Source organism: Anopheles coluzzii, chromosome 3 (assembly GCF_943734685.1).
Source record: "Anopheles coluzzii chromosome 3, AcolN3, whole genome shotgun sequence".
Lineage (NCBI taxonomy): Eukaryota > Metazoa > Arthropoda > Insecta > Diptera > Culicidae > Anopheles > Anopheles coluzzii.
In genome coordinates this window covers 42,602,704-42,626,042 of record NC_064671.1, presented here as the reverse complement: position 1 = coordinate 42,626,042, position 23,339 = coordinate 42,602,704, and the positions used below count along the sequence as shown (strand labels likewise).

Genomic DNA, 23,339 nt, shown 5'->3' with positions numbered 1-23,339 from the left:
CTAGTGGTACAAACGTAATAATTTCCAATTATCTAAGAAATACGGTTATTTTAACCAGGTGGCCGTCTTGCCCCATACGAGTGGCACTCTTGCCCCATAACCCAAAAAATATCGTCTTTTTGGACCCTTTTTAAAATGCTTCAAAAACTGTTTTATTTGCACTTTTTTCAAGCGAAACTCATTTATAAGTGAGGAAATAGATGTAAAATGGTTATGAGATTTATATCGGCTTTTGAAAAACACGTTTTAGTGAGTTATAACTTAAAATGCTTAAGGTGGCACACTTGCCCTAAATTCCGCTAATAGAGAGCTATTAATTTGTTCTGCTTTTAGAGCTTATTAAGATTGTTTAAAAAGACGAACGTTACATAAGATTGTCGTTACAGACACTTAAAACAGCTAATGTATTTAATTTGCATACATCTAGGCGTTCGAGAAGGATTTACAAAAGACGAAACTAATAGCGTTAATTTAATGTTTGTTATTTGTGACCGGTAATCAAACAACGTTGTCCATATGAGTGCGTAATGTAAAGGTCAGATTAGACCTTACGTGAAATTGAACGTTAAATTTATGTTTTGCTAGATTTCATTAAATACTCATCAGGATATGGATTATCGTACACCAAACGATAGGAAATTCAATTCCCCAACTATTTGCAATGTAAAACATATTGAAATAATGAATTGAATACATTTCTTTGTGATTTTCTACTGACCATTATTTTCTCACAAGCGTTAATCATAAAGAAATGCGTTTAATTACTTATTATAACATGTTTGAATTTCCTTTCTTTTGCTGTACGCTAAGCCATATTCGCTAAGCCATAAGCGAAGAATCATAAAGAAATGCTTTTAATTACTTATTATAACATGTTTGAATTTCCTTTCTTTTGCTGTACGCTAAGCCATATTCTAAGAAAATAGTTTATGAAACATATCACCCAAAAAACCCAAATTTTAGGTTCAAATCTACTGGAGCTGTAACCTAGGCTTTATTTGTTAAAAAATAGCTGTTTACAACATCTCTGGTATATAAAAAAAAGTATTTTCATCATAACTATTTTCTTAAGCATTGCAATCAACTTTCAACAACGGGCTTGATTTATTTACTTCCCGGCTGTAGCTGTTTAGCTGTTTGTCCGCTCAAAAACACACGAGTAATTAATTAAACAGCATTACTTTCCATTACGCGTTCAAACATCGATTCGACCAAATGAGAATTTTACCCTTCCCCGCGCCCAATCTGCTCTACGAACTAACGCTCTTGCAAACCGTTCCAACCAATTGAGCAACAAATCACCGTAAAGACGTCCGACTCGGTGAACCCATTCGAGTGGGAATGGGCACCAAACTTGCCCACATTTCCCAAGCCACAACACACACACACACACATCGCAAAACGGAAAGCGGAAATGATACTGGGGCAGAAAATAAAGTTTAATTTGTTGCACGGCTGTTGTTTTTTTTTGTACTCTGTCTCTACGGATGCCAAACCAGTATTACTCGTGTTTTGCCAGTACCACAGTACTCTACCTACCTTACCTTTCAAACGTTCCTAGTACGCTCAATACGCGCTATCATCAAAAGTATTGCCCTTTTTGTCTATTTTCTTGCAGTACTTTACTTTCTACTCGTTGGTCGAACTGTGGCAAACGGTGAAAGCGAAATCAAATGCTGCAAGACACTGGGAAAGGTATCGTGTCATTCTCTACTGTCCAGTGTTGCGCTTCAACTACCGTTTTCCTGTCCCAGTTCGTTGAACTTCCAAAGTCGTTGGACGGCTTTCCTCTTCCATGGGACAGTTTGCTGCCAAAGAATAGCACACAAGAATTTCTTCTCCAACTTCCGTGGCAAAATAACCACACACAAAGAAGTGTATCGCCTTGGCCCCAGGAACGCAACAACGGTCAACCGAAACTTTTGGGCAAACTCCAAACACATAGCCAACCGGCCTTCTTACTGTCTCGGGCGAGACAAATCCAACGAGTTTGTCCATCGTTGGTTGGTCTTAAAGAAACTTGGCTGTTGTGCTGCTGAAGTTGGTTCCTCGTGCGATCTAGCACGCTCAATATCATCCTCGGTAGGGGCATGCTGCAACGAGCCCCGGCACTGCGTGCCTAACCCGAGTGCCCATTGTTATTCGACACTGCAATTCTTTGGCATTTATTTTATTCCGCTTCTTTCGCTTCGTTACCTTCGTTAGTGTGATTGCAATCGCCGGCATAACACAAAAGCAGGGCTAAAGACGAGACTTTGGCAAAAGAAAAGCAATGCTCAATGCACTTGCACCTTTTCGCTCCTTTGCATAAAGGCTGTTTGGACTTCCGGGTGCAAGCGTACGACGAACGGCAAGTGTATGTGTGTGCGCTGGTGTGACCAGACGACACTAGGGGTAGTACCCCATTAAAATCCACACCAGCGACTGTATAACGCTGCGAACGGATAAAGGGCAATCTTCCCTTTGCACATGGTGTGGTGTGTGGTGGGCACATGTACACTACGCTACCCTAGACCAGCCAGCACAAAGCCAAATAAATCCTAGCCCCTTTATCCGGCTCGTCCAGTGCGCCGGCAGGCAACAACCTCTCGAAAGCTCCAAAGATTTTGTTGGTGTGTGCGACTTTCGGGCAATTCTCGGATCCAGCTCCGAGATACAGCTTCTTAACGAGCCTTCAGACTACGTGAAGGAGGTCTCAAACTTTTCTTAGCCAAATCCTGCACAGTAGTACCATCCAGCTGGGGCCGTCCCGGCTTATTCCACCAGGCCCCGTCGGCTACCTCACGCGCTCCTCATCGCTTCTATAATACTATTCCCACGATACTGGCGTATACTGGCCGACCGGCCCCAGAAGGCGTACAAGTATTACCCACAGCTCAGCTGCTCTCAAGAAAGCGCACACACACACACACACACACCGCCACCTTTGGGCTCAACGCGTTCCACAAGCGAAAGGATTATGAAGACGAGCTTCTCGTACCCACAATACAACTACAGATGACCCCTTCGGCAGCACAACCACAGCCAACAGCACAGAGTTGCGCCAACAATGTTCGGATGTAAACGATTTCTTTCAATCATGCAGATAAAGCGGAGATTTACGACAGCCAAAGCCGAGGGGGATGAGATTGCGCCTCGAAAATCGGTACCAAATTGTCCTCTTCCGTGTGAAGTGGCGGCTTAAAGGGATAAGGAGCGGGATGGGTTGGATGGAACAGTGGCATAGTCCACCCCGTCCACCAATCCACACTCTATCGAGCAATGTAAAGGAAGCTCGTTAGGCATACATCAACCTTAAGAAAGAGAGAGAGAGAGCGAGCGAGCGAAAGAGACAACGATACAAGCGATTGATTTTAATGATCATGATTTGTTGTTCGCTTGCAAATGATGTTGGATGATTGTTGCGCGTGTTGAAGAGCGATTTATCTCGGCCCGCTATTTGGTTAGCCTGTTTGGGACAGCTTTTACGGTAATTTACATTTATAATTGTAAACAAATCGTACTCGAGAGGTGGTGGTGGTGGTGGGCTTCGAAAGTTGACAAGCAATCAATTTGAAGATGAACTATGTTTCACAATTTCATTGGTCGTGGAGTGAGTCCCTTACTAAATTTAAACGCAAGATTATGCACAATGACGATTGTTCTAATTTTATACTGAAATGGAATGTGGCATCTTATTATTGTAAATTGAATCAGCTGAAATAAATGACAAAATAAATGGTTCACCTTAAAAGCGCCTAAGTTTATGCAATTTGCATTGCAAAATAGATTTATTCAATACTTGTTGGTAGATTTAATCTAAAAAAAGAGTATTTTATGCTACAACTTACTTTTTAAAGCTTAAACTGTTCGAAAACAGCAAACCAATGATTCGTGCTGCTACGATTGCAAATCCATACATCAACTTACCTACTTCCTTTGGCAAACATGGAATCTCAATCCGACATAGCTGCTTAAATTGTACAATCTATTAGGACTCAGTTACGGTGCAATCATCTAATTCAATTTACAAAACTGCCAGTGAAAACAAACTCACTGATCCGTACAGTCAAACGATTATGGTTCCATGGTACCATGGCGTTGCGACTTCTGGTACGAATGATCGTTCCACATCAGCTGCGGAACTCTGCACACACAAAATATACAAACCAAACTGACCTTCCCCATCAGGTGCCCCAAGACCGACCAATGAAATGAGCCAACTGGACGGGCTTCCAGGACTCTGTACTTTTACCGGACAAGGTACATCTCCCACTGAGGGGGTTTTCCGAGTCCGTCCGCAAATAAACCTGAGCCAAAGACGAACCTTTTCCGGCGAAACTCCCCATAGACAATGATGATGCATCGTTCAGTTACTTAGACAATTGATGAGATGTTGGGGTTTTTTTCTCTCGCTTTTTCTCTTTCTTTTATTCTATTATACTTCCTTATTTCATTTGAGTGGCTCCGCAAGGTGAAATCCAAATACGTGCTGAACAGCTCGAATCCCAACTCAAGAAGAAGAGTACACTTCCAAAGACTATTTCGTCCGAATGTGCACAAATGTCTACAAGGAAATAAGGGACACGTAGTATATATGCTGCCTGCCTAAACAATAAGAATCATGATGTAGTACTGGTACTGTTAGTTGGAACTTTCCTAATACCCTAAAGTATGCCTTTCGCTGCAGACTAGAGGGAAATGCCAATATCTAAGGGGTATCATATTCAAGAAAATCTACTGCCAATGTTGGTAATGGTGTTAGAATTTCGGACAAAATATTTGCCTCATGTTGAGCCTCAAGTGTTGAGTATGTTGAAAGAATTATAAGTATTCTTAGCTCACATACACACAAGTTTGATGTACATGAAGCGCTGCGATAGCAAAACAGAGATTGGCATTGACGATGAACATTTACAAAACTGCATGCTGCATCGTACCCTAACCGATTTGTATGTTGCTCCAGTTATCCACTAATCCAATACACCCAAAGCCATTCAAAAGCGCTACCGAGCGAATGGAAATAAAAATCTAACCCCCGGTTTGACATTCTAGCGGAAATGAAATTTCAAATACGTGGAGCTTTACTCTATTTGTAACCATTTCACCTTTCTCCCCAATGCACTGCTAAAGCACACAAATCTGCAAACAGGGAAGCAGTTTTGCTGAACGGCAACCATTTCACCCTTTTGTGTGCGATATTTGATTCGAAGCGCGTGCTAAACTTTTCCTCGACATACAGTGTATTTTGTGCGATGTATTGCTGGAGCGAGAGTTACGTCCGGTGTTGGTCGCTACGCTGTGCCTAAGTTACATTACATGTAGTGTGTGGAAAGGAAACGTGAATTGTCGATGCTAGATGCTCCCATGGTGCGGTATTGTAGGAAAGTTTTGCTATTCCTTGGAAAGCACACACCGATATGTTTTGCCCCTTTAATGTAGATTGCTTGGCCAAGGAAAATGAAGTAGCTTTATTTAAAGTTTTGTTTTATACGGTAACGTCTTATTTGTTGGTGATTTTAGGAAACGTTATTTACTGTTCTTAGGTCCGATACAATGCGTATTGCAGATCAAGCGTACAAAATATGTAATTTTGCACCTTATCTTAAAACAAGTGTAGTAATTTTACGTTGCATGGCCCAACACATTTTTAGTACATCTAGCATTGCCTACATTTAGACTTAATTATTCTAAAAAATATTCCATTCCGATAGGCTGTGAAAACCCCAGCTGCATTATTCATTCAGCCTCATTATTGCTACTTAATTTGTCGGTAGAGAAAAGTAATCAGCGATCGCTTTGATTGAAATTCAAACATTCCTATTCATGTTGACGCGTTTCATCCTATCGATTAGCCACTTGGGAGAATTCTCCGCATAGTGACACGATTGTGTTTTTCATCTATGGTGCTTTCTCATCAATACCAAATTTCGTTTAAAGCGCTTTTTGTGCCTCACAAACCCCTCCCTCCCCCTTTACAGTGATTGCTTAAAAATTCAATCGAACCTAATACGAAACATAAACCACCATCCCAAAACACATGCTACATTCTGATCATTCTGACCATTCTGACATTGTCCTGTTCTCGTTTGATGTCTTACTCTTCCTATAAGCGATAGATAAGGGGCAAGGGGATTGCCTTTATCCTCATCATCCCCGCATCAGCATTTTCGCTTTCATCATCATCATCATCATCGTGAGCCAGTTAGGAAGCAAAAAAAAAGGAGCCCTTTTGTAACACGACAGCTGAGCCACCAACTCTACCAGCAGTATTGACAGCAATCGCTACTACTTGAAATCCGTGCCCAATTTGTTTCTCATTCAACTGCCGGGTCTACGGTCTGTGTGTTGAAATTTTGTCCCCGGAGGAGTTTCTCGTCACTCTCGTCAGCACTGCTTGTTTCACCATTCTACACTTTCCTCTTGAATGTGGTAATTTAACCTCTCCGGAGTCTTTGTCTATCGCCTCCCATAATGACACTGGAAAGTCCGTCGCTAGTGGAAATTGTTTTCCATTCAGTACGATAAACGGAAATCTCCGAAACAAATCAAGTGTCTTTTTCGGATGATTCGCAGATCTCAGAACAGTTTTTGGACATTATTCAGCGCAATCGTTTATCAAACAGCATGAGATTCACTTCGATCAACGAAAGAATTGTACAAAACATTAAAATTACCACCTTTTTTTATTCACATAAAATACGGGACAAAACCATTAGTCAACGAAGCCTTCCAATTCATATCTCAAAACCCCTACAGTCATGCATTCCGCATGACAGAAGTGTCTTGTTAACAATTGTTTGTCCCCAAACCAACGAAATCTTATCTCCTGCACCGTTTGGGATATTCAAATAAACATTTGTTCAACTTCCTTCTGGTGTTGGTGGGAAGGATTTTCCTCGATCGACATTGTTAAAGCTTGCTCCCCAGGGAGCGACAGCAACATCATCATCATCATCATCCGGCCATCTTTCCATTGAGTGTCTTTCTCTTTTTGCAAATCACACTTACGGTTATATTCCCAAACGTTCCCGTCATCGTGGGTTCATGTTCGGGGAGCGTTTGTCTTCCCCTTCGGTATAATATTCTCGTGTGTTTATGTCTATCTCCATTTCTTTTTGCTTCTCTTTCTCACCCGTTAACAGGATTCGGTTGCTCTACCGGACCGGGCTGCTGTTTGTGTCGAATGTGCTCTGCCACACGTTCTACCTGGTGTACGTCAATACGGACGGTTTGACGTCGTGCGGTTATCTGTTCAGCGGTAACAGCATAGCACTGGTAAGTAGGAAGTAGTTCGAAAATCGAATTATCCACATACCCTCACACGTATCTGCACTATAGGGTATAAACGTTCAACATTTGCCACCAGATACCCGCGACATGCCAGGGAACGTTCAAACGGGCCATTCAGTTGGCTGAGATGTGTAATCATAAAAGGGAATGGTAGAACGATTTGAATAGCTTCTGCAAAGATCACAAACTTGATTGAGACTTGAGCTTTGGCTTGTGTTTGTTGTGTGGATTTGTTAAAAAGAATGTAACGATAACGGTCCGTTTAACAGAGTAATTTCAAGGAACTGTGGAATTTTTTCACTTTTTTGTACAGTTTTTTTAATTCGCATTCTTTTTGCAATCCTCGTTCTTGGAAAAAATGTGTCTTTTTTTCTCAAGATGGCACGATTGCTTTGTTCTTTTTTTTAACTGTACTTAATTGATGATACAATTCGTAAACCTATACAATGCTTAATGCAATTTACCGTTTATAATGCACATAACAATAAGTGTTTTTTATTCTGTCAAAAGCGTTTAATTATGCCTGCCTTAATTAAGTTTGAATACATTTCAATCAATAACATTGCCGAACACATCCAATTGCACTGCACATTGCATACTTCAAGTAACAGATAGCCTACATTTAGGCGCTAATGTGTAGACTGTATTGAAAAGTGTACACCTGCAAAGAAAATCAATTTGCACGATCTTACAAACGTGAAACAATTATTATCTGCACTCAAAAATCATCGCACTGAAAAGTACTGTTTTACTGTTTAGTGTAACTGCAACCTTATGCTGTTGCTGCCAACATCGTGCAGCTAGCACCTGCCATTTCATTCCTTTTGATGCACGTGTTACCAAATTTTTCCGTTTATCGGTACCTCACACGAAATCTCACACCCGCTTTGAAGTATGTAACGGAAGGCGCAAAAAATAAACCTTCTCACTTCCGCCTGTGAGTGCTTAACCTTTCCTGCAACGACTCCGGAACCAGCATCGGGGCAGAGATTTCTTTTCACGACACGGTGCCGATGGCGCTGATGCACTTCCCTTAGGTATTTGGGCTGCAAACAGTTGCAAAAAAAAAGCAGAACCAGAACCATTGTCATGAAGGGGATAGGAGGACCACACACTACTTGCTGCTACTGGTGGGAAGCGCAGCACGACACTGATTGTTATGTGTGTCCCTGAGCCGGGAGAGCATCCAAAAAAAGGCAACTCCCACATCGATCGTTGAGAAATGGAGTTTTACCCGTTCACGCTTACGCGGGAGGTATCGTTTTTGTACGCTTTTTACCGAAAATCAAAACGACCAGTGGGGCAGAGAAGTGAAGGTGCCGACTCTTCGGAGAAAATAATTCCCCCCCGTTGGGGATGCCATTTGTTTGGACTTGGTTTTGAGTACCTATTGAGTTCGCTTTTTTGTTGTTGTCGTTGTTGCCTTAGCTGTTGTCTGAAGCACCGGTAGCAAGTTGGATCACGTTTCCGGAGAAAACACATGCCATTCTGCCGGCTATCAGTGCGCAGAACAAATAATAGGGGAACTTACTAATCGAATATTCTACCAAGCAGCTTCCTCGTTTTGTCGCGCTCAATGTTAAAGAGATAGTTCCCGCTGTATCAGTGGTTCGTCCTTCCTTACTGGTTGAGGATGAGAGTGTTCGTTACCGCTTCATAGTAAGCAACCTGTGGGCCGGCTGCTCCGGTATGCTAAAGTATAGATGGAGTTGGGATGCGATTCAGCGAAACTTGTCCCACGAGACGGGTCCTCGAACGGGTTCAATGTGTATGAATTTTCCATTTACCGAGCTTTCTCCTTCTCGGATACGGGAATAAGAATAGACACTGTGCAAAATTTTTCCGGCTTTGCAAGAACACTGCTTATCTAAGAGCAGTTTGTTTTTTCGCGTATGCCCAACAGCAACGAAAGCTGTAGGGCGGCAGGGCAGGTAAATAATTCATAATGCCGCTGATTGCACCGGTAACCATCGCGAGCGGATGGGTGCAAATGATGTTTGTGCTAAGATTCGGACCTTTCAATATCCGGCACCGGAGAACAACAATCCTTGTGTGTGTGTGTTCTTTGGTGGTTGGGTTTATTGGTTATGGCATCTGTGTTCCGGTACAAGAATGGGGAATGTTTTTACGACCTCCCTCGAATGTTGATGTGATTGTACGAATGAAATATGCAATATATGATGTTTGGTATAGTGGTTCTTTTCTTGGATTAATTATTTGATGCAACATCCTTTGGATTCTCTGTATCATACAGTAAAAAAAAAGAAGGAAGAGGAGATACCAAATATATCTCTCAACGGTGGTCGGCAAAGTTCGGCTCGCATGATGCTATTTACTGCCTAAGTCTCTTTTCCCTTCTTGGTGGCGTCCTGCGATCGTCAAAACAGTTGCTCGATATCAATCGAGCTGTATAATTAAACGACTATTAATTTGTATCGCATACGCTCTTGACGATCGTTTGTTTAACGACGACCTAGGTCCAGTCGTTAAAATTAGCAAGTCAACTCAATACGTTCATGATGCCAAATTCGAGCAATTTTTAATGACTGTTAATTTTTAACTATTTCTTTCGCAATTCCAACAATTAATTGGATATCCAATCCCGTTGCATACCTTTAGGCGACGAGTCCTATTAAGAGTCAACATTGCTTAGCTTAATTTGTTAATGGGGATGTTATTGGAAGATAAAGATATCATTGTATGGATTCTTTTCATATCATCGTTTGCCAATATAATTGAGTCTCACTTTCCAAACAAAGACACACTTTCGGGACACATTTTAATGAGAGCTGTATTTTTTTGTAATTGCATGGGTAAATAAATCACATCTCTTTACAGCAAATGTCTTGCCATATGATTCCCAGTTGATCATCACTATCAATACCGTACACACACACACATCCACATAATGAGCAAAGAAAGCCTGCCGGGGAAAAACAGTTGCACAATTTGCCTGATGCCCATCGGCTACATCTGTTAATGATGCAGTTTCTCATTTCCTGTCCTGGGTTTTAAAACCAGCAGCACACACACACAGAGTCCCCGTCCACTGTGTGTCCCTCCTGTGCTCATATAATTGTCGAATGCATAATGAGTGTCACCGATACCCGGTGGCGTAGTTAATGACATCATTTTGTTGCTCCCGAAGGAATCGGGCCTCGTTCGGTATTGTAAAAGAACTGCTTCCAACCTCAAAAGCAACAAGCAGGCAACAGAACGCCGTGAGATGGCGTAAGCACCACCATTAATTGAGTCGTGCCACGGTTACATTCCCAATCAGATCAATCCATCGCCACAATGGCGACGACCGACCGTGGTTCTGTGGCCGCGAACCTCTCTCAAAGACAAAAAAAACCTGGCATGAGGGCACACGGTAGTTCGCAAAACTGATGAAGTCGCCCATCTCCTACGGGTGCACCGCACCGCTGGAACACTCAATTTGCTTGCTTTACTTTGGCTCTCTGCATGCATGCGAGTGTGTGTGTGTGTGTGTGTGTGTGTGTGTGTGTGTGTGTGTGTGTGTATGTGTGTAGGGCGGAAAAAAGGAGTAAGTTTCTCGTCAACCAGCGCCCCCGACTCCGAGCAGTACGTGACAACGTGACATTCGCCGAGTGGACGGTACGGTACAGTACACCCCCTCGGGGATAAAAGTTCGATGAACAAACGGAAATCCATCGTCCCGTGTCCTATCGAAACAGTGGGTTGTATGAGCGAGTAAGGGTAGAACCAAGAGTAAGGGCAAGCGAACGAGTGTGTCCTCTTGTGGACGTCATCAATATCCGAAAACACACACACACACACACACTCACACGCGCTACCGGGATGTAGTGTGTTGTGTTCCGCACTGATTCGGGGCCAGAAAGTACTTCCGACTTGCGCCAATTAGTTGCTTGCGGACCGGATACGACGAGGTTCGGACGAATGTGGCGTTCGATTTGGCCTCGACTGCACGCGCATGCCTCTCCAATCCGCGGAACTAATTGGAAATGCATGGATCGACCTAAGCACAAGCACATTTCATTGTGTGTGTCTGTGTTTCCAGCGTAACCCGCGAAGCAACCGCAGAGCAAGCAGCACATCCGCCCCGAAGAGGGACATTCGAGGGGTGTGTGTGTGTGTTGAGTGGCAAATTTTAATGAAATGTATAGGTAACGTGCCGCACCACCGTGTGCCAATTATTTCCAGTTCTGATTGGAATCTACGGTACATGTGTGTTTGATTTGGGTATCGTAAACATGTGTTGTGTTCCACTATCTTGTTTGAATTTCTTTACTGTACATTAGAGGAGTATTGATTAAGTGCGCATACTTAAGACATTTTTAGTATATACAATTTTGCAATCGTTATACAGTCTTTTACGCGGTTACGCGGTTCTCGACCAACGAGGTTTCGGAGACACGCAGTTTTCTAAATTTTACAGATCAAATGTCAAACCAGTACAATTTGCTTCAAGTTCAGTATAAATTGCATTTTTGATAATAATTTTAAACCGCTTAAAAACCAGAAATATCAGAATTTTCTGCACGAATCATATAAAAAAATTGGTAAAGTGTATAAAAGTACTAAATTAAATCAAAAACTTCGAGTAATCAATAATATTTTCATTTCATTTCCTTTCATTTATTAATTCAATATCCGCCATCAAGGCTAAATAAAGCAGACTTAAAACTAAATAAACCCTAACAAATAAACAAAATATTTCATGAAAAACTAAGCCTAACTAAACTAGTCTTGACCTTGCAAAAAAAATTAAAGAAATAAAAACATAGGCAGAGCGTAGAGACTATCACAAACTTAATGAAAACTTAGAAGAATAATTAAAGAGAATTAGAAGAAAAAATACGGTTACGGATATAATCATCATCCATAATCATAATCATCATCGTCATCATCATGAATCATTACTTTGTCCATAGAGTTATCAAACCACATATTTGCTATGTTAAAGCTACACCCATCTAGTCTTTAGCTCAAACACCTAATTCAATAATTTGGTTCTTTTCTAAAAAGACGGAACGTCGGAGGATTTGAGTGCTGTTTTTTTTCTCTTGTCATTTGATGTACTATAAAATGTATCTAAATTGAGCTGCTTATGCACGAGTGAACGATTCTCCTCGCACGGTATCAATGCAGTCAAATATTAATTTCATTACATACAGTTACAATTTACTCCGGTTGTGTGGAATGTACATTTCTTATGCTTTTTTTTTGTTTTCTAAGGATGCTTTTTAAAATTGCTTACATCTCACACGATTTATTGAGCTTTTAAAAAAAAATGAATCATTTGGTTCAAACGACAGCAATAAATCATAGGGACGATTTAGAAATTGTGGAAAACGATTAATAAATCGGAAGTGAATTAAAAACAAATTCATAAGATAAATTTTTTATCCTTAAATTTCCCTAAAAATTTAAATGATTTTACAATTATTTCAATTTAAATGATTTTACGCTTTTTTTTCTTATCTTCAATTTGGCCACTGTGCCCGTTGAATTAAATAAATAAATAAATTAACAAATAAATGAATAACCAAATAATCACGATCAAAAACAAAAACTTAAAATCAGGCATTTTAGTACTAAAATAACTTAAGAAGAAGGTTAATTTAAAATACAGGGTTTCGAATCATATAAGGGAATAGTTCAACCACTTAGGGGAATGTTGCAAATCGGTAGGGGAATGTTGCAAGCAAGCTGTGGATGTTTGCAATCACTTAGGGGAGTTGTGCAATCGATTAGGGCAGGTATGTCAAACTGGCGGCCCGCGGGCCGCATGCGGCCCTCGTCGATTTTGAATGCGGCCCGCGAGAGTATTTTGAGAATTGCTAAAAGCACTGCAAACCCTAAATCTGTTATTACTATTTGTCAAAGTGTATTAAATTTTCCAGAGAAGAACAATCCTTTTGTTGGTATATGGAAACTAACATGAATGTACCCATAACATCTCATAAACTTATTTTACACTAACGTACATATCAATCGAGACCCTTAAGAATCATTGAATCGAATGCAAGCTCAGTCGTATTATGTTTCGATTAAATTCTGAATATTAGCATAATTGTGTGCACATTCGATTGTGCATTCTGTATGGAAAAATAGATTTGCGTCAACTGTCTACAAACGAAAAAGGAATGAAAATAACTTGATACACACACTAGGAAACTTCGCAACAACTAGTGATGGATTGTCGGAATCGCATCCACGGCTCAAAGCCATTTCCGATTTTAGCTATTCCTACTCCGAATCCGGCCAAAATCAAATCAACAGTTCTGTTCGGTGCCGTCCGAAGCCTATCTTCTTCTTTTCTTTGGCTCAACAACCGATGTCGGTCAAGGCCTGCCTGTACCCACTTGTGGGCTTGGCTTCCAGTGATTAATTGATTCCCCCCATAGCAGGATAGTCAGTCCTACGTATGGCGGCGCGGTCTATTTGGGGATTGAACCCATGACGGGCATGTTGTTAAGTCGTTCGAGTTGACGACTGTACTACGAGACCGGCTCAATCGGCTACGGCCCGAAGCCTATAGAGCCGTTTAAAGCCATTCGGAACCGTTGGAGTCATCGGTTGTCCCACCGAATTTGACAATCTCCATTCCCCCGACTGCCGAGTAAAGGATTCATTCGGCTTCGATTTTTCCGACCTTAGAATGTTACATCATTGATATTCGATTGGAGCCACTTCTGTTTTTTTTCATAATCATGCCACCATAAATGTTAATAAAAATGATTGTAGCCAAGTTGGAATTATTTGTACCCAACATTCTGCAAGACGAATTAATGTAATTTCCAACCTCCCCAAAAATCAAAACCAAAATGATATGATTACGCTTAAGCCTAAAAGATTTAGATTAAGGATAAAAATAATCGAAATGCCGAAGCCTTGCAATACAAAGCTTATTAATAAATTAGCTCACACAGTCCTCAATTCCTCAATTCGCGAATCATCTCCCTTTAAGTGTCAAAAATAGAATTGCCGATCTGTATGGGATCACACACCACGACTCTTCGTGAGATAAAATTATCGTAATTTTAAAAAAAGTTATTCGTAAAATACGGGTTCTTGTTAAAAGAAATGAATATATCACCAGAACACTTGGAACTTGGAAATTAGCGAAAAATAATGTTTAAATACGTGTTATTACAATTTTTCTCTTGATCTGTCAAAAAATTGCAAGAAAATATTTTTGTTATTCATCCAGTGATGGATAGCTCGGTTTGTTTGAAAAAGATTCACTGTAGGCTGCTAGACTTCTCCTACTTCAGTGAAAAAGTGTGTTTGACAGATATTTTCTAGCAGAACTGCTGTAAGAGAACGCGAGTAATGTAAAATGTCCTATTTTAATAATAACGTTGAAAGTACATTAAAAAAAATTTCTCATGTAAAAAATAGCACATGTAAAAATAACATCGCGAATTTGTACATAACAAACGATTCCAGATAATAAGCGAGGAGTACACAAAAAGTCAATTTGTTTAACATAAAAAATGTAAAAAAGTATTTTACATAAATATTGGGGTATATTTTCCATTCTCAACTTCGCGGCCCGCGAATCACAGAAAATTTGTACTTGCGGCCCTCTGATGAAATGAGTTTGACACAGCTGGATTAGGGGAATGTTGCAAGCGTACTGTGGAGCTGTCATCAGACTGTGGGTGCCGGTGTAAAAAGCTACGAATTGATACCGATTATGTTTTTTTTAAAACATCGTTTGGAGTTGTTTTCGTGTGGGATTCTGCTGTACACATGATAAACTAAAGAAATCCTGCTGTGGAGCCATAATTAAACATGATAAGTTAGTTAGATTGACGAAAATATTTTAAGGTATTTACAGCGGCACCCACAGTCTGATGACAGCTCCACAGTACGCTTGCAACATTCCCCTAATTGATTGCACAACTCCCCTAAGTGATTGCAAACATCCACAGTGTTGTGGGCAGCCGTGCCGACCCCTGGACTTGCCGTGGCAGTTGCGCTGCCACCGGTCATCGTCCAGGGGGACGACAGTGTGTCACGCACACTGTCGCACACACTATGCAGCGCAAGGCTTACCCTACAAACAACGAGCGGGATATTTTATCATGGTGTGTGTAAAAACCTAGAGTTAAGCGGAGAATCGGTGTGAAATACACGGATTTTGTAAAGTGTTCAAGTGTTCAAGTGTTGTGCGAATTGAAATGAAGCTGCGCGAATGATTCGTAATGCATGTTATGTACATCGCGCAGCTTCATTTCGTACCTTTTTTATGTTTATAACAGGATCTACGCAGATATTCGGCCACTTCAACGTTTGCATCGATGGAGCGATTGATTTTATTTTAGTTTAATATTGTGTATGTAAATGTGTGAAATCGTGTAAAGTTATGTAAATGTTTGAATAAAGTGATGAAAAAAAGATCGACGCGTGTTTGTTTTTTTGTTTAGCTTTAGATAACAAAAAAATACGCGCGAGTGTGAGCGATCGCTGAACGAAAGAAACGCACACAGCGCAACACGAAAGAAACAAACACATGCACACGAAAGGATGCTCGCGCATGGGCGCGAGCATTTAGAGAGCGCACCGTGTATTTTGTATGGGAGCGGGAGAGAACCGTGGTACCCGTTCCCGCCCCCTTTTTTAAGCCTAGGAAATCTTCCATCGGCTTAACTCTAGGTTTTTACGCACACCATGATAAAAATTACCCGCTCGTTGTCCGTAGGGTAGTGTGTGCCGAGCGCACAGTTAGAGTGTGTTTGCGAGCTGATCGAGCAGGAGCTCTCGGCAGGGGCGCTCGGTGCGCATGTGCGCGGCCACCGCACTTGTGATTTTAAAGTGTTCATTGTGATTGTAAATTGTGTCGTATTATTTATTTTGTATGTAATAAAGTATTTAAATACAAAAGTACGAGAACACAACACACAGCTTGCATGCAATATTCCCCTACCGATTTGCAACATTCCCCTAAGTGATTGAACTATTCCCTTATATGATTCGAAACCCTGTAATTTAATGTTTTAGATGATAAAAAGTAATTTCACATTTATGATTACTTATACAATGGATTCCGATGTACTCTGATGCACCGCAGAGGCCCAGATTCAAAGGAATTTACGATAGAATTACGCTGAAGTCAGTTTGGTTTGATAGTTTGTGCCTGAAAAAATTATTTACTACATGCAGAATGTTCGGAATTTCTCAAGCTGTCCCGTAATATGAAATACATCGCAACTACAATTACATACATTTAGGCGTAAAATGTCCTTATTTCGTCGAATTGAATAATAACTCAAACCAATTCGAGATTAAAAGGAATTTATCAGTCGTTTAAAAACATACCTTCTAAAAATACCACCGGTGATTAACTGACCGACAGAAAATATTCATTCATCGTGAAATCAGGACCTATAAAATACCAGCTACTTTATAAATTGTGTCTATCATATCATGACAATCATTTAAAATGTATATGCGGCATGAATAAATTCAATTAAAACATAAAAAATATTAGGAATTTCAAGCTGTTCCTTCGGAAAAAATAATACTATTACAATTGCCTACATTTAGGGGCAAAGTGTCAACATTTAGACGCAAATGCTTCATCAATATGTGACAGTAACCAATTTTCTTTAAAAACGGTCTTATTTTCTCTCCCGCTTCGTACAGGGATTTTGTATACTGTTTAGCTTCGTGGTGAAGGCAGAGCTGAAGCAAGACACAACCGAGTCGACCAGCAGCAAGTCCAGCACCAAAAATAGCCTGGACGAAAACTTTTGCTCGGGATCAATCAATAGTCCGTTAAGTTGTAAGTGTGCGCGATCCCCCAAACTTGTCCACGTGCTTAAGATCTATATGTATCTTTCCATGAACACTCTTTCCATCCAGTTTATACTAATCAGGAACTAGATAAGGATAACGAATGCCTCTCGTCGGTGGGTAAGACAACGAAAATTCCTCTGACAATACTGTCCTCGCAGCAGCAGCAGCAACACCCTTCCTCATCATCATCAGCTACCCAACCGCTGATGCAACAGCAGCAGCAGCAACAGTCCGCAGCAGCGCCCCACATTACCACCATCGAACCCTGCCTGCAGGTGGTAGACTTAGAGGGTCACAGTATGGACACGTTCCTGGGTGCTGCGGGCGGAGGGCTCTGCAGCTACACGACTGTTACCACCGGGACACCGTTCGGGGCGGGCGGTTGTTACGATCTTGCCGGCAGTCTGCTGCTACCTTCCGGTCCGGGCTCGATGGTGGTCGGTGGTACGAGCGTGCCGGCACTCATTACGATCGAAACCAGTCCCAGCATTGTGTTAGCGGCTGGACCACCTCCACCGTCAGGACCACCACCCAGCTCGGGCAGTGTTAGCATCGAATGGCATCAGCAGCAGCAGCAGCAACAACAGCAACACTCACACGCTTGTGGCCATCGTCCCGAACCGCTGCCGGCGACCGTAAGCTTTCTGCCCACGATACCGACCGCCGATGGGGGCGATTTCGTTGGCGTGGGCACACTGGACATCCTGAAGGGCGTTGGGCAAGGTAGTTAATCTATGCATCCTTATGTCCCTTTAGTATGTGTGTGTGTGTGTGTGTGTGTGAACTCTCCAGTGCAAGCAGTCAATATTGATGAGTTTGAGTCTGAAGAAGACACTAATTAAACGTCCTTGGTGACGGCGTAACTGCACACACACACATACATCTTTCAAGCCGTTTCAATCATGCCACTTTGCACTTGTCGTTCGCCACCGTTGCGAAAAAGGAACCACCTTGCAAGAACCCCCTTCGGGCGACGCTTGTCAACTTCTTGTCTCCATGGAACCGCTGCTTCAAGTGCAGTCTCTCTCTCTCTCTTTTATGGCCACTCTAACACCCTCCTTCGTTTCTTTATGTCGTTCTTATTCCCCCGCGGGGTTCCAGACAGCATCATCGGCATACGTGGCAAAGCGCTCGAAGTGAACGATGGTGGCAGCAGCAAGAAGGTTGTTACGGTAATCGAATCATCCAGCGGTGGTGGTGGTGGTACACTACCCCGTCAAACGGGGAAAGCAATCATGACGGCGACCCAGACCACTCCATCGCCTACCACCTCGTCCTCGTCCCAGGGCACAGCAGCACCATCACCGCTGATCCCGTACTACTCCGAGCAATCGTCGGTGGCGGGCGCAGTGGTAAGCAAAACGGTCCCAGCGCCGCCCATCATTACCGTCACGTCAACGGATGATGGCAGGGCAGCGACGGCGTGTGTTGGTGGTGGTGCTGGACGCCCGCTCGACGGTATGCTCGATCGAATCTCGCACGATCTCGACTACCTGCTGAACCGCACGACCGGCGGCGACACGGGTGCATCATCCTCCTCCTCAGTAGTACCGATTCAGCTACGACCAACGACCGGGCCATCGTCGGTAGCAGCAAGTAGCAGCAGCAGCAGCATCGGTACCAGTACAGCGACCGGATCGGCAGCACCACCACCACAACCGGGCGGCTCCATTAGCGCACCACTAATGCCCACTTGCCACAGTGTTCACGAAGTAATTATCGAAGAGTCTGAAGACGTAGATAGTTAAATATTTGCTCTGCAGCAGCAGCAGCAGCAGCAAACCGACACAGGATAGGAAGGAAGCCACCGGAACCCTAGAAGGTCGCCTCTACACAAGTGAGTTGTAAAGAACTCGATAGAATGAACCCGTCTATTTTGGACATTCGGTTCTCGGTGTGGGTTTGTGCTGATAAAGACAGGTTTTCCAGGTTTTTCTACGACCATTCCCTTTCCTTTTAGGGATGCGCTACTTTTGTTTTAGCTACCCGTTTCGATAGCTCCGGACTGATATGCTTACCATAAACTATACACAGGGATGATATTCAATTGCCTGTGTGCTAGTGCCACCTCCCGTTGCGCCACGCTCCATTTCATTCAATTCAATCATTCTCATTCTCATCGTCAGCATCATCATCATCGCACGGTTATAGACATCCCTTTTCTTCAGTGTGTCCTCCTGTTAAACGGGCTGGAAAGATTGGCTTCATTATCATATACTCCGGGTGGAAGCTTCCCGGGACGATGCGTTCCGGGAGCAGTATCATGCAATTAGCGATAATGTAATAAGGCAAGCTCCTGGGCGGGCGAGTTGGTTGCTTTGGAGCTCCAATCACATAACGACCGTCGGAATGATGTAGCTCTTTTTGTGCTTTCATTTTCATAACGTCCATCCAGCATCGGATGGATGTTTTATTCTCGACAAGCCGCAAGAATTGATGCCAATTCCGACTCCCTTTTTTTGAGAACATTGGCCATGAAGGCAAAATGACTCGCCCAATTCGTTTTGAACGATGAAAGTGAACTAATTGATCGGATTTTGCTTCCCGTTTTTATCATGCCACCCAGGCTCCCAAAATCACATTCATCTTGTTCGGGAGTGATTGGGCTTGCTGGCCGAGGGGTGGATATTGTGTAGCTTCTTGTAGCAATGTCATGAAGCGGCCGATCCCTATCATCATCCCGACAAAACTAGTTTATTTGGCGTGTTTTCAGCACGCAGCACGCAACAACCGAGGGGTGGTGATGGACTCTTCCGGTATGGTCAGTCACCTGTCAGAAGCAGCAGCAGCAGCAGCAGCAGAATATCGTTGTATTCCTGGAGTGAGGGGGGAGGAAGTCTCTTTCTCTGTCACTTATTCCATCCCGCGATGCTAACGCACGGCCGGCACTGACTTATCTCTGTGAAAGCCCCTGTCCTACCAATCATGCCTGGTAACCGTTTGTGTGTTCCTTTCAACGAAACTTTCGCCCCAAAGACGGGAAAGCAACCTAATTCCCGACTTTTCTCCCAAGGGATCATAAATCTTTGGGCGCGCCCAGTTTTATCCATACAAAAGGGGTTGGAGAGTTGGCAAAAAGGCGCAATGAATGATGGAGTAGCAAAATTGTAACGTAATGGATAGGCGCGCTGTGCCAAGTGTGCGATACGCAAACCACAAAGAAAAAGCTGTGCTGGGAAGGAAAAACTAGCAACGAACAGAAATGAAAAACCACACACACAAAATAATACAAATCTTACGTAGGGAAGAAAACCAACCAAAATAGGACACGACGAAACACGCGGTTTTTATATACAAATAGAAAAATCTACACTCTAAGCACAAGCGAGGCGCAAGAACGGTTCCAGTTAAAAACAGAGCTAGTGTGTAATGGATTTAGATACAAAAATGAAGCAGGTTTTGGTGATCATTTAGTATATGTGTGTTTTTTTCATGTGTAAATAGTAGCACAATCCCATAGAACTGTGTACATAATTAGGAAAGATTTCAACAATAACAACAACAACAAGAAAAAAACACTTTGAGGATACATTTTCACCCAGACGCCACAGTGAGGCGTGTGTACAGCACATAAGTACGATACGATATTGGTTATCCGTTGTTGTCCCTTCCCCGGGTGGCGGTGTTGGACAGGGAGAAAATGGGCAGGATCGACAAGACAGGATGATCTTCAAACAAAAAAAAAAGGCTGACTGGCAACTGTTGTATCCCATTTTCTGTTTATTTAAGTGACATGTTTCTATTACAAAGTTAGATGGTTGTTGCCGAAAGGAGGGGAGCTTAAAACGGGTTTGTCATGTTTTGTTGGAATTTCACACAAAAAATAATCTACATACCATTATAGTACAAACATATGTATTCACAGTGTTTTGTACAGGTTTGTTTCACTATTTTACATTTGTTCAAATTTTAAATCATATGAGAAGTGCAAATTACTGTTGCAATCGAGCCAATCAATTAATACACACCCAAAAAGATGAGCACAAGCTTCTGTTTTTTTTACGAAATTAATTTCTTCCTTGTGACGAAACTTTAATAGCAAATAGCATGGACAAAACGATGTACGAAAAAAAACTTGTAAGCAAAAAAAAAAATATGGAAGGTTTAAAAACTTATACAAAAACGCGCGATGGCGCGCAAAACCAAGCACGTGAACCAGTGAGGAGTGAGAAAAGGGAGGGACAAATGAAAAACATAAAAGAAGTACATGACAGAGTTAAGAAAAAAACAACAGTGAGAAAGAAAGTAACAAGAAACAAGAAAATAAACGAAAAGCTGTAGCTAGAAGTGGATAAAATAGGGTAAGGAATTTTAACGTTCCTCACATTGTACAGAAAATAACAGGAAAAAAAAGGAAAAACAAAACACACGAAAACAACAAAACATGAAAGAGGATGAAAGAGGAAAACCAAACCGGCGGTAAACCCGAAAAAAGCTGTCGTTTCGACAGTTTTTCCTCGGTGGAAATGTGTGTGTATGTGTGTGAATGCGAAAGAGAGAGAGAGAGAGAGAGATAGATAGAGAGAGACAGAAAGAGAAAGAGATAGAGAAATGAGCGAGTGTATATAAAAATATGTATGCGCATCGTCGTTTGTGCACACGATGCGAGGATGAAAATAATTAAAAAAGTTCGTTTGATTTTGTGAAATCCCGGTGCCGAAAAACTCGTTTCCCGTTGCTTTGCGGGAAAGAATGCGTTTCAGGGTAAGTATAAAGTAGAGGGGAAAAAAACCAAAGAGGGTGTCAGGTAAGTACGAACATAGTGGATTAATTGTCCTTTATTTTAGAAGAAAAATTGAAATTAATTTCAATTCATTTTTCTTTGTCATAAATTTGCAAGTCTTTACTGTACGGTTTTTTCCTGCTATGATTAGGACCAGCTCGACTGTGTATGGAGCTCATTAATGGCTGAAGTCCGGCCTAAACCGACTAAAGTCAGTGCGCCAAAAAAGACGAAGAAGAAAGCAACTATGCTTCGACTATGCTTTCCCGGTTCACTATGTTTCGATACTTCAATTCCAAATACTTTTCATACTCATACATACTTTTTCAAATATCGTTATCTAGATGATGGTAAGTAAACGCGGGCATTACGGGAAAGATGGAAACTTGTCATGAAAACTGGATAAAAGTTATTAGTGAATTATTCAACAATATAGTATCCAATCTGGAGGTGTGACAACACATTTGAGAACCATTTTTGGCATGATTTCTATCAAATTTGTACAACAAATTTTCAATCGTGCGCTCGTTTGTGGATCTAATTTGGCTACTATGCATCTTAACCCTGTCACTGGCAACCAAAAAAACATCATATTCCAGGCAACCGGGCTACCCGGGTAGCCAGCGACTTTGAAGGCTTATAACTTTTGAATGCGTAATCCAATATTGATGCAATATTCTGATGAAAATTAAATAAACTAATGTAGTTTCTAAAACTGTGCATAGATTGGATCAACTCGCTACCGTTTTTTAGTTATAGCTTTTCAAAGTTGACAGGATTCTTTTGAAAATAATTACAAAATGTAAAAAATATTTTGTTCAGTATTTTACAAAATTTTCACAGCAAATTGGCTCCAAAAGCTTTGAGAACTGTATGTTACACGTCTTGTATAAATTTTTCAGAATTTTTCTATCAGCCATATGGTCTCTATTGGTAAGTTATGTTGATTATACATTGTGAAGAGACTGAATTAAATTGTTGATTTGTTGATTAACAGATGTCATCACACAACCTTTAAAAAAAGGTAACCGGAAGTCATGGACCAACCAGCCACTGGAGAAAGCATACAAATCTGCGAAGAACGGATTTCCTGTTAAACAGCAGCCATTCATTCTGCTGTTACTCCAGTGGCGGATCTAACGGTAGGCGGACTAGGCGGTCCCGATTTAGGGGCCCCGTAGATCGCCATTCTATAGTATGCCGTATAGACAGAGTACTAGCGACAAGGGCCCCCGGAAGGATGGCCGTTGGGGCCTCAAGGCTGGCGAATCATTTGCACCCAGTCACCCGGGCGGAATGAAGATAGAGGCCCGAAAGCAAAATGCAAAATGCCAATGTACAGCCGATGTGTGATTGGGTAACCTTAAAATTGCTAAAGGGGACAAAAATTTTCAGTTTATTTATTTATTTATTTGAATCAAAGTTATCGGGCAGTATGCCTAAATAACTTAATGCTTACAGAGTACAATTTTAAAGTATGGCCCTAGAACTAACTTGAATATGCTGACGCAGCTGACTAACGGATTGATTGAAATCTGCTGATAACCCTAAC

The 23,339-nt window shown here is 41.8% G+C and overlaps 2 protein-coding genes across 5 annotated transcripts in view; both read left to right on the top strand.

Annotated features, from left to right (window-relative positions):
- Positions 1–20,885, top strand: part of LOC120956508 (uncharacterized) — a 208,100-nt gene extending 187,215 nt beyond the window's left edge. For both annotated transcript variants that reach the window (XM_049608105.1, XM_040378010.2), the window contains exons 21-24: positions 7,125–7,257; positions 16,912–17,050; positions 17,131–17,787; positions 18,166–20,885. In XM_049608105.1, the coding sequence (XP_049464062.1) occupies positions 7,125–7,257; positions 16,912–17,050; positions 17,131–17,787; positions 18,166–18,812 (1,576 nt within the window). In that variant the 3' untranslated portion in view covers positions 18,813–20,885. The remainder of the gene's footprint in view (positions 1–7,124; positions 7,258–16,911; positions 17,051–17,130; positions 17,788–18,165) is intronic.
- The window catches only part of LOC120956499 (protein obstructor-E), a 216,559-nt gene that overhangs the window by 138,575 nt on the left and 54,645 nt on the right, over positions 1–23,339 (top strand). The gene's annotated exons all lie outside the window — the stretch shown is intronic.